The sequence below is a fragment of the Cimex lectularius genome, unplaced genomic scaffold (assembly GCF_000648675.2).
Source record: "Cimex lectularius strain Harlan isolate CLEC.00 unplaced genomic scaffold, Clec_2.1 scaffold415, whole genome shotgun sequence".
In the NCBI taxonomy this organism is placed as follows: Eukaryota; Metazoa; Arthropoda; class Insecta; order Hemiptera; family Cimicidae; genus Cimex; species Cimex lectularius.
Window position 1 is genome coordinate 158346 of NW_019393002.1, and position 11583 is coordinate 169928.

Genomic DNA, 11583 nt, shown 5'->3' on the forward strand with positions numbered 1-11583 from the left:
TAAAAAAAGTTTTTGAATGGATATGTTCCTTCAACCAGAAATCTAGTGTGTACAAGATACAATTCAGAACTGTATAATAAATAAAAAAATATTTGCATGCATATCAAGTAAGTTTAAAAAAAAATTATATTAAACCATTTATTTAAATTAATTATACTTTTCGTTTCAACTAGGAGTTTAAAAAAGCTAAGACTAAAATATTACAAAATAAATTCTTTATAATATTTTATATAAGTAAATAGGTATTAACAAAATGTGTAACTATATAAATATTTTGGACTGTTTATTAGATTCAATTATTTACTTAAGAGTAGATTTTTTTATTTTTAAGCCCTTTAACAGAGCTTTTTAAGATATATCGATACCTTGAAATATCGAGTGTACAGGTATCGATGTATGCTTGGCATCCTTTGACTGGTTTGTACGATTTACACGGTCGTGAGTCGGTCTGTTGTTTATTGTATTGTTTACGATTGTTAGAAAGTCAACTGTAAGTTAGCAAGCATTACATACGTTATTTGCATATTTTTATTCCTTACGTCTTATATATCTAGTACTATTAAAAAAGTCGTAGCTTTTAAGTCGAATACGAACAATCGTTTCAGTTTTGAACTGCGTATGTATATACATACTTTTATGTTTGGAAATCGAATAGGGAAGCTCACAACAGGCATCTTTAAATCGTGAAGAGGATTAGAAAATTACTGTGTAAGATATACTTATTGTTAATTTTAATTTCATTTAGGTATAACTTTCTTTATTAATATATTAACCTATTTATCAATGAAACTGTCGTACTGTTCATAGTTTTTTTTAAAGTTATTTAATTAAGAATTACCTTTTTTTTATATAAACTGTACGTCATGTTTGTTTGCTGTTCTACAGATTGAATCCCTGAGAAAAACAGTAGTATTTCGACCATTCAGTTTTGTTTACATATTTTCTTTTTGGATTTCCTTTGGTTTTTGTTGATCCTTTTAGTCATTTTTAGGTTTTTTTGGCCAAAACATTGATATAACAAGGTCGATTGTGACCCTTTTTAGTACTTTAGGAAAACAATGCATTAACCAGGGCTGATGATGGACTATGGAGTTTACTGAGGTCTGACGGATATGTCCGTCTCAGGCTTTGCAGTACTGCAATCTAAACGGATAAGCCTTGAAAATCAAGTCTAAAGTATTTCTATGAACCTTACTTCTCTTACCAAAAACTCTTGAAATAGTTAGGTTTCAATTTGCACATAAGCATGCGGTTTGGAGTTTGGAAGACTGTTTTTTCAAAATAATTGAGATTATGTTAATTCATTTTTTTGGAATGGATGGTCTACTCGCAAACCGGTTTTAGCAAAAATATTTGATAATAATGATATGATATATATAATAATGATGATTGATAATAATAATATTAATATTTAATATTTGATGTAGAGCATTAAACGCTCATCATCAGGCTGAAATTAAAATTAATTAATTCACGTTGAGAGATGTGTTTGTAGATTTCAGCCTAGAACCATCGTTTTCAAAAAATTAACTACTTTTTTCTTCCAGTGAGGTATAAGTCTTATGATCTTGATCACAATTTTAAAGACACTCATGAGATAATACCAGGTAATCAGAAAAAAGAATTTCTACTGTTAATCAACATTTCTAATTACATAGGAGGATTAGGTGTTTACATCACATAGTAACAAGAGATAATATATCACTGTAAAGAAAAAAAAAGTCTTGAACAGTTTACTGTAATTTATCAGAACGTATTCTTCTGGGCTTATTGTATGAATTTCACTTCGGTACTAGGGTAGCTGAGGCATCTTGTAAAATTTACACTGCGTTCAGTGATGAAACAGTAAGTAAGCGCACTGCCAGTTAATGTTGTTCAGTTTATAAGGAACCCATTTGCTCAATGTCCTCCAAAGATTATGTAAGCCAGAATGAATGGTTTCATAGCTTACATTGAACACTAGTAATATTTTATTAATAAGTATAAGTAATATTTTATTTTATAATAGTTTGATTATTCATTATGGCAATGATTTACCTTCTTTTGTCACAAGGAGATATTTGTCTTTTTGAAATGACACCCATATAAACAGAAGGCTTGTTGGTCATTCTGGTACGACTAAGAACAAACAAAAAATTCTAAAATTCAGGGTAAAAATTATTTAGGAGAAGTTATTTAGGCCAAATGTAATGTTTTATTTAACCCAAGGAGTCAAAAATTATGAATTAAACATTAAAAAAAAAATCTTTTAGTTATGTGTTATACTGATAGGTAGGTGTTTTTTTGTACATGAAAAACTCCTTCATTGAGGTAGCAATCTGTTGTTGCAATATTTATTGCAAGCTACAGGAACTGTTATTGGTGTAATTATTATGTTAATATATACTATTTATTGTTGAATTATTCTTTCAGAATAAAACAGCATGGGACGTAGAAAGAGTAAAAGAAAACCTCCGCCTAAAAGGAAAGCAATTGAACCTTTAGATATCCAATTCAATTGTCCTTTTTGCAACCATGAAAAGTCGTGTGAAGTTAAAATGTAATTTTTATTATGAATAATTAAGGGGAAAACTTTGTTTAATTATATATTTCTTCACTAACAGGGACAAAGGGAGAAATTCAGCAAGGATAACATGTCGTGTATGCTTGGAAGATTTTCAAACTACGATAAATTTTTTATCAGAGCCGATTGATGTTTACAATGACTGGATAGACGCTTGTGAGACTGCGAATTAAACCTTTAAAAAGGTTTTATCTACTTACAGTGCACATCGGGAAAAACATTTGGTGTTTTACAGTAGGTTTATTTTGTAAAAACTGTTAATATACCTTGTGCTTATTTAGACAATTGTATAAAAAGAGCTGTAATTTTTTTTTTCGAATTTATTACATTTTTTAGTGTGTGTTAATATCTATATTGTACCTTTATGTGAAATAAATTTATTGATTTTTTTAGTTTTATTTTTATTTAACAAAAAGAGTGCAGTGATCAATATCATCAATTTTAATTTTGTTATATAACTGTTGAAGATGTAATGAAAAATGGTTTTAAAGCATTTTTGAACTAACGAGAACAGGCCCATTAACAATGTTAAAATAATAAGCAAATATAAATAAAGACTTTTCTCTTTCCAGATGTACACATGATTATTTAGTTTATTTGGAAACAGATTGACTCTCTCTCTTTTATTACACCTTCCAGCTTCACATTTCCTATGTAAATAAAGTGAATCGAAACTTAAAAAACAATTGTAAGAATTTTTGAGATTGTCTTTAAAAGTTGTTTTATTTGAATGGAAGTGCAGTATATTAAGTAGGGCTGTTGAACAAGACTGCATCCATGATATTGTAGGTAGTTTTTCATTTAATAATCCTAATAATTCAATTTTTTTTTAAATCCAAGCTATTATATTTCACATGGCAGTTTGTGTTCATTTGTAAAAATGTGTGGTGATCAGTGACCATGTAAACATTAAAGATTACCATGTTTACATGGTGACAGTTATTTAGAAATCGTGAGATGCAGTCTGGTGTGATGTAGGTTTCAGAACATTTTCTTTATCGTGCCAACATTTCGATCTTAATGAGATCATCTTCAGGGCCTGGGATTTACAAACATTGTTTACATATTACAATTACATTTTGGATGTGGAAAAGTGAATTTATACAATGCAAAATATATTTTATTTTGTCTTCTGTGTAATTGTGCCATTCTTGCGTGTCGTGTCGAGAGTGCCAGTGTGACATTGGCACGATAAAGAAAATGTTTTTCTGAAACCTACATCCCACCAGACCGCATCTCACGATTTCTAAATAAATATTTATTTGTAAATTTACATATTTTTTACTTGTTTTCATAATTTATTAGTATATTGTGTGGGCTAAGTGACTGGAAGACAAAACAATCTTTTGCATTGTTATAGTTGAACTTAGGCTAGGCGAAAACGAAAATGAGGACCCTTTGAAATTAAATGGGGAAAAGTTAAATGTGTGAGGCACTCACTTTCTGACATGTTAAAAAAAGTAAATGCTTCACCCTTTTGATTATCATTCAATCTCATTTAAACCATCTTATAAAAGTTTATAAGCTGTAATACCAAGAAAACCTGAATTTCTATGTTAAGTGTGCTGACATGCTCAAACCTGTTGCATATAATTGACTTAAAAGCCAATTCCTGTGTAATGAGTACACCATAATCATCAGCCTGTCATCACATTTAAAACATTACTTTATACAATAACTTACATTACTTGAAATAGGATTAAATTTTCAATAATGTTATTAATATTGGCATTGTCCGATCTCAGAACTTGAATTAACAAGACTGAAGGTTATTCACAAAACAACACCATTAAGAGTCAAATATATATTTTATTACTAAAGTGAAAAAATAATATATATCTATTACTCAGTATTATTAGGTTATATTGTAATACATAAATTTTTGTTCATCTTCAATCAATTTAAATTAAAAAGATTACAAAAAAAAATTGGTTGATGTTTTTATGTGACATAAATGCTACCTACAAAAAATAACATAACTAATTCTAAAGTCAACTTAGTAAATAATACACTTTGCATCACATAGAGTATTTTGATAACAAAATAAAAATAAACTTATCAAAACCAATTTAAAATTTGATTTGGTATGTATAAAAAAGATAAACGTATTGGGGTCAGCAATCTCCAAGTGTTGTGATAACATTTTTTTTAAATTTAAGTAAAACGTGTTACTTAAAAAGTAATAACATAATGTCAGTCAGAGATCAAAATATACTGTAATATCTATCTATATCACAATCTTTTATTAATAATAGTTTAAACTAACCATCCATTTCAGTCAATGTACTCATTGCTGCCATAAAACTGAATCCGATTAAGACAGCAAAATATTGTACTAGGTTAATAAAGCTTGGCTGGTTTTTCCGCCGTTCCCTTGGCAAAATTTCACACATCACGACATAGAGAAGTGTTCCTCCAGCTAAATCCTATAAAAATAAATAAATTAATGATAACAACTGGCCTTTTTGTTGTATGTAATCTTTTACTTGGAGAATAGGCACTAATAAATTGAGGCTTGGCATTTTGTCAGGCTGAAAAACAAATCCCAGAGCGATTCCAGCAGCTGAACCGACAGCAAATACAGACAGCGGAGGCACGATTTTGTATGTTGGTCGGCCATCGGCGATTAATTCAGAACCGAGGCAAAATGCAACAAGTAATTTATGGCAACATACAGCTAGTAAAAGTAATAGGACCTGAAAATTACAGTTTTAATTAATAGTTGCAAAAGAACCACAAATATTTACTTTTAATCAACCAAATATATACACGTTTTGTGATAGAATATAAGTATATATATAGTGCATAATATATTGAATAACATTGAAAACTATTTTAACAGTTTTCATTGTTCTATTGATCAGATACAACCAGCTTCTTCTGAAAGATGTCTATATTTTGTGTCTGTATACTGCAGTATACAATATTTTTTTAGATGGTGTCATAATCTCCATTGTGTTGTTATATTTTAGCCCCACCCACTAAGCATTAATTCATGTAAGGAAGTCAAACAGCTTGTACAATATTGGGAAAATTTTTAAACGAATTATTATTATTATTATTACTGCATGTTATGGGAGCTTGGCAGATTTTTTAACATTATTTGATAAGTCCATTACAGTTCGTGGTCCAATTGACCAATTAACATTTTTCAATTAATTAATATTTATGAAAGGTAATTGAGAAATGTTAATTGGTCAGACGACAAACTGTAATGAATTTAATAATTAAAATGAAGTATACCTTCACGAAAGCTCTCCGTGGCCATTTCATTTGTCGCCGGGAATCAAATAGAGTACACGGCATTTGAAAAATGGCAAAAAGGAGGGAAAATTCGAGAGGTGAGGTTGCGATGGCAAGTTGGTGTCCGAGGACACGATAGCTCAAGTGGTAGAGCAGCGGCGTAGTTAGCTGAAGGTCGTGGGTTCGAATCCCACTCGTGACACTAACTTTTTTATCTCAACCAATACCTTTCATAATATTAACAAATTGAAAAATTATTTTATAAGGTTGCAAAGAAATGTGTGGTGTTTAGAGACTGTTAGCCAATGATTTGGAGATCGTGAGGTGCGGTCTGGTGTGATGTAGGTTTTAGAAAAACCATTTTCTTTATCATGCCATTTACTTTGATTGAATCTAAAATTTTCTAGCATTGTATAAATTCATTTTTTTAATCTAAAAAAAAAATTTCTAGCATTGTATAAATTTTTTTTAATCTAAAATTTTCTAGCATTGTAGATTCATTTTTTGTTTCCAATCTAAAAATCTTTCTAGCATTGTATAAATTCATAATTTTTTTTTCACATCCTACATGTATTTGTAAAACTTAAACAAAGTTTATAAATCCCGACCCCTGAAAATGATCTCAATAAAGATCGAAATGTTGGCATGATAAAGAAACGTTTTTCTAAAACCTAAATCACATCAGACCGCACCCCACGTTCTCCAAATAATCGTTGCAAAGAAAAGTTAAACTACAGCCAAAAGAGTGTATAGACCATCAAGAAGTTGTATTAGTTACCAAGGAACTTTTGAAAAGTATACCAAACATCAGTTAAAAGGGCAGGTGATTTGGATTTAGATTTATACAGGCTCAAATTTGCACATGTACATACCAACATACAAACAAGTGCCAAGTTGAGCCTGTTCGCTTCTTATACTCCACCGGCAATTCCAGATTTTGCTATTTATGGTAACTTGCCAGCAGACCTGCGAATCACCCACCCTGGTCCAGAGGCAGACCGACCTCACCTTATCTTTTCAGCCTCCAAGGTTGGGCTCAAGGGGGGGGTGATGTCATCAGCTAGGTCAATTCAGCACCCAATGCATGCAATTCCAAAACTATTTGTACTCAAGTTCATTCTTATATAAATTCACTCCTATTTACATACCATTCATTCGATTAAGGAGATGTAATACTCAACACTCCTCCATCATCCTTTGTATATATTATAGAAATAACCTAATTAAGAGTCGATGGGGTACTTGATATTCCGCTATCGACCTTCTCACATCACAAATTCAAGCTAACAAATGCATTCACTCCCAACACAAACTAGGTATACAGAACAATTATTACTATATACTAGAATAACCCTGTTTCCCCTACGAATTGGAACAAGAGACCTAAATACGCTCTGCTGTGCTCATCGGGTGACAACCATGCGTGAAAAACAGGTGAAAAGAAACCTTACATTTTGCAAAACCAGAGACCTGGAAAGTTTAGAGTATTTATCTCTTATTAGAACAAATTAAATATTGACAGGGTCAAGTGAACACTTGAAATTTGAAAATATATGTACTAATTGAAACAGGTCTTATCTGTGTATGGATGAGAGTCAGAGGTAAGTAGCTTGTATATATATTATAATTTCCTACCCCTCGTACAGTCGGTTCCACGCCTATGACTAGACCCTCCAACAGCGAATGCAGAGAAAATGCAAAAATAAGACTGAAATTAGAACATTTCAATTCTGGCGGCATCTCTTCCTGAAATATTACGTTATGTTATTTATACGATTTTGTAATACTAAAAATAAATACTTTTCACCATTTCATCCCCATGCAGGTCATCATCCTGTCCTCCATCATGACTAATCGAACCATAGCTTTGTCTTATAGTTTGGTAAGGAAGGCTCTCTTTCAAAAGACAGATAACGGTTAAACATACAATCGTGAATTATTGTGTTTGAATAACAGACACTATTCTAATCAAATGATTGGATTACATAACAAAAAAGCAAATATTCTTTTTGAAATATTTAGATCAAGGTGGGAGTTAACAAACTCTTATGAACTTTTTATTATAAATTGTTTTAGAGGATGTTTAGAAAACCATTGGGAGGGCAAAATTATGTTGAATTGACCGTGAAATCATGTTACATAATACATGGCACTGAAGAAATCGGATAGATTCATAGATATACACATAGCATGTAGATATATAGTTGTGTACAAATTGCATATTGTTAAAATAATTTGTTGAAGAAGTGAATAACGGTCAGGAATAAAGTATTTTGGAAAAACACCTTTTTCATTATTTTGCCAACGTTTTGGCCTTTATTCAGATCATCTTCAGGGCCTGGGTGAATTACAAAACAAATGCTGATTGGAAATGAATAAAGGTAGAAACGTCAGAAAAAAAATGAAAAAGGTGTTTTTCTAAAATACTTTATTCCTGACTGCTCCTCACTACATCAACAAATTATTGAACAACCAGTTGCTAAATAACACACATTGTTAAAATATTTATTTTAAGATGTTTCCATTTATAAATTAATTAATTAGTTCACAAAAATAAAATAATGCTTACCCAGTGAGGATCGTTCAGCTCTCCAGTTTCGTATAAAATTTAATATGACATCCGACAGGTATATGAGCATGAATCCAGAGCAGAATACTATTTCAGCCCATCCATTGAGATTCTTACGAGTATCGGGCAAAATGTGTACAATCGACGTTGAAAGGAGGACACCGCCTCCGAAGCAAAGCAAGGCAGAGAGCAACACAGAATCCCTGTACCTTGTGCCTAGACCTAGAAGGGATGGGAGAACACCGAACAGTATACTGCCTCCAGTGACTAACAATATAGCCAGTAGTTTCAAATCAAACACAGACCACATTTTTGTTCAAAACAAAACGGTCCAATGATAAAACAGTTATACAGAAGAAAGCAAGAAATGTAACGTATAAATATATACAAAACTACAGCAATATTAAATTAACATAGCTCTGGTATGTCTCATAAAAGAGGGTCTGGTAGCTGACTAAACATAAAATAACTAAGGCGAAGAAAAGCCTGCAAGGAACGCCCCAATAAACAATGAGACATTCGACCTTTGTTATATATTGTACAGACAGTATGTGTTATCAACTTATCACACAACCACCAGACCGCATCTCACGATTTCGGAATAATTATCTTTATCACACAAAATTCATGATTATTAAGATCTAATCTTATCTTAAATTAAAATATATTGCAATCGTGTGATATTATCGAATAAACCATCGATAAATAACGATTATCGAAATCTTTATTTTAAAAAGTTATATTTTCCATTTATTTTGTAATTTTCAGCTACAGAGCTCTAATGTAATGTCATCAATAATAATACATTTTATAAAGACTTATGGAGAGAATGCCACCTCATATGAAAACCATATTTGAGCACAGCAACTGATTGTGAGCTCTCTATTATAATTTTGAAGAACTAGGGATCATCTACTGTACAAAGTGGTTTTATTTTATTTTTTGAAATGTATAATGAGATCAGATGTATTAATTACAAATTATATTAAAGGCCATCAATCATTTTGAAACAATAAAATTTTTCCTTTCCAAAATCCTTCTTCAAGACATAGACAGCAGCAATGCCGCCCCTAGCAGAGCCACCCAGACAGAGCAGCAGCTTCTCTTGTGCTAATGAGTGTGCTATTCAAGAGTGAGACATGCGAATGCTCTGGGCATCATTCACACGCCCAGTGTCTAGGTTTCCTTTAACCCACAGAGCGCTGCCCCCAAATTGAAACCATTCATGTCTTATTTAATAAAGCTGCTGATTGCAAAAAATTAAAATGTTCCTCTATATTCCCTGCATTGTCTCAACAAAGAGCATTGTGTCTTCAGTGCTTTATAGTGAACAAGTCAGTTAAAATCAGTTTCACATGAGGGACTAGGCAGTTTCTCATTTAAGTGTCCATGTGCCAGTCAGCAGTGCCCTATTTGCAGTCTGTTCAGTACCCTTTTTGACTTTGATCTCTCTCAATTTATTAATGGATTTTTTTGCCCATTGTTCTTCACATTCTGATATATAAAATGACATCCGACTCTGGAACTGTTTGTGTGTTAACACCTTCCAGAGCTGCTTTGCTAGCAACCTGATCAGCTAATTCTTTTGCTTATATATCTTGACATCAGGGAGCCATAAAAAGCATCTTGTGTCTATCTAGCAACAGCCTGACGTACTTCTTAGACTATGGTATTTAAACCGAAATGATTTTTCAACAGCTGAAATGAGGGTAACAAGTTAGTGCAAATACCCAAGGTGTCTTTGATGCACTCTACACTCTTGTATTGATTATTATTGCAATAAAAATATTCAAGCAAATGGCTGAAATATTTTTGAAGAATATATTGAATAAGAATTATAATATATTATAATGTGTGTGTGTGCGCGTGTGCACGCATGTGTGTGTGTCTGTCTGTCTGTCCATACCTACGCATTTTTCATCTAGTTAAAAAAAAGTGTAATAGTACAAAACAGAAAGAACTAACTAAAACTAGTTATTAATTCCTCTAAATACTGCACATGCATTACTAATACTACAATTATCTTTTAGTCCGTTGAGACTCAACTAAATCTTACTGAGAAGGCGGTTGGTGATAACCTCAAAATGCACTTAAATAAAAAGAATTTATAAACATTGCAAAAGCCTAACTATAGAGCCATTACCGCTTGATAATAGACATTCACAAACTAAAAAAATTGTGAAATTTCTTCTTAAGTCTGTGTCATCCTTGCCTCTTATTATTTGGGTGAATATGATCCCTCTCCATCTGAACCTCAGAGGGGTTTTGATAACCTGAACCTCACCAAGTTTTTGATACGTTGAAACTGGCCTGCTGATCCATCCCACTGGTACTGCCATTTCCTTTTGATCGTTTTGTTTATTGCATTTTCAGCAGCAGAGGGACAGATAAAATGATTATTTCATTCCTTGTACATCATTTATTATGGATTTTCTGTCATTCTCTGCAATAACCATTCAATTTCATATAATATAAAACATAAAACTTGGTACATAGGGCAAACAAATAATATATTTTTTAATGGAAATTATCCTTTACCATTAAATATTTGTTTGTACCTGTGTATTTAACTTTTTTGTATATCTTAATCTATTATAATATGTATTTCTTTTCTTTAATGTCATTGCTTTTCAAGGCCATTCTAGACATCAAAGCAAGATGTCTTTTTCATTCCTTGAAGTATAGAATAGAAAAATTCCATTTGTTGCAGTGATTATGTATAACTGGGGATATGTGATACAATATAGAACAGTATAGAAGAGAAAGAAAATATAAAATATTATATGTGCACTGTATTTTCTTTTATTTGCTGATGAGATCCATATGGAAGTATTTGTATCTGTGTATTTTGCTTTCTTATATCTTAGTCTAATGTTATAATATGTATTTATTTTCTTTTAATATCATTGTTCTTCCTGGCCAGTCTATGATGTATAACAAAGTAAGTTGTCCATTTCATTCCTTTAGGAATATGTATACTGTATTTTCTTTTAAGCGCTGACAACATACATAAGGGAATATTTGTATCTTTTTTTCAGTTTTCTTTGTATATCTTAATTTATACAAATACTGAATATATTTTTCTTTCTTTAAAGCCATTTTTTTCTTAGCCACTCTTTAAGCATACATCAAAACAAGATGCCTATTTTATTCCTTGCCGATATAGAATAGAAAAATTCCATATTTTTAGACTGATTATAACAGGGAG

At 31.5% G+C, this 11583-nt stretch overlaps 2 protein-coding genes across 4 annotated transcripts; one reads left to right on the plus strand and one right to left on the minus strand.

Annotated features, from left to right (window-relative positions):
• Window positions 1-393: 393 nt before the first annotated feature.
• Window positions 394-2952, plus strand: LOC106666566 (transcription elongation factor 1 homolog). Of its 3 annotated transcripts, XM_014393849.2 has the most exons (4): window positions 398-490; window positions 606-708; window positions 2413-2539; window positions 2604-2952. In XM_014393849.2, the coding sequence occupies exons 3-4, from the start codon at window positions 2424-2426 to the stop codon at window positions 2734-2736; spliced, it is 249 nt and encodes an 82-aa protein (XP_014249335.1). In that variant the 5' UTR covers window positions 398-490; window positions 606-708; window positions 2413-2423; the 3' UTR covers window positions 2737-2952. The 3 variants fall into 3 exon arrangements, with proteins under 3 accessions (XP_014249336.1, XP_014249335.1, XP_024085502.1); XM_014393850.2 differs by lacking the exon at window positions 606-708 and having other exon boundaries at window positions 394-490; XM_024229734.1 differs by having other exon boundaries at window positions 410-708.
• Window positions 2953-4352: 1400 nt separating this feature from the next.
• On the minus strand, window positions 4353-9020 carry LOC106666558 (zinc transporter ZIP1). The gene is made up of 5 exons (XM_014393837.2): window positions 8376-9020; window positions 7614-7702; window positions 7442-7552; window positions 5050-5259; window positions 4353-4989 (listed from the first exon to the last, which is right to left on the minus strand). The coding sequence occupies exons 1-5, from the start codon at window positions 8683-8685 to the stop codon at window positions 4825-4827; spliced, it is 885 nt and encodes a 294-aa protein (XP_014249323.1). The 5' UTR covers window positions 8686-9020; the 3' UTR covers window positions 4353-4824.
• Between the last annotated feature and the right edge of the window lie 2563 nt (window positions 9021-11583).

Excerpts from the sequence above, each read along its gene's own strand:
- LOC106666558 (XM_014393837.2), bottom strand. The coding sequence starts at position 8,685 with ATGTGGTCTGTGTTTGATTTGAAACTACTGGCTATATTGTTAGTCACT. Across the intron at positions 7,703-8,375 it reads AGCTGAACGATCCTCACTGG|AGAGCCTTCCTTACCAAACT; the intron begins GTAAGCATTATT and ends GTCTTTTGAAAG. Across the intron at positions 5,260-7,441 it reads TGGAACCGACTGTACGAGGG|GTCCTATTACTTTTACTAGC; the intron begins GTAGGAAATTAT and ends TGTAATTTTCAG.
- LOC106666566 (XM_014393850.2), top strand. The coding sequence starts at position 2,424 with ATGGGACGTAGAAAGAGTAAAAGAAAACCTCCGCCTAAAAGGAAAGCA. Across the intron at positions 2,540-2,603 it reads AAGTCGTGTGAAGTTAAAAT|GGACAAAGGGAGAAATTCAG; the intron begins GTAATTTTTATT and ends CTTCACTAACAG.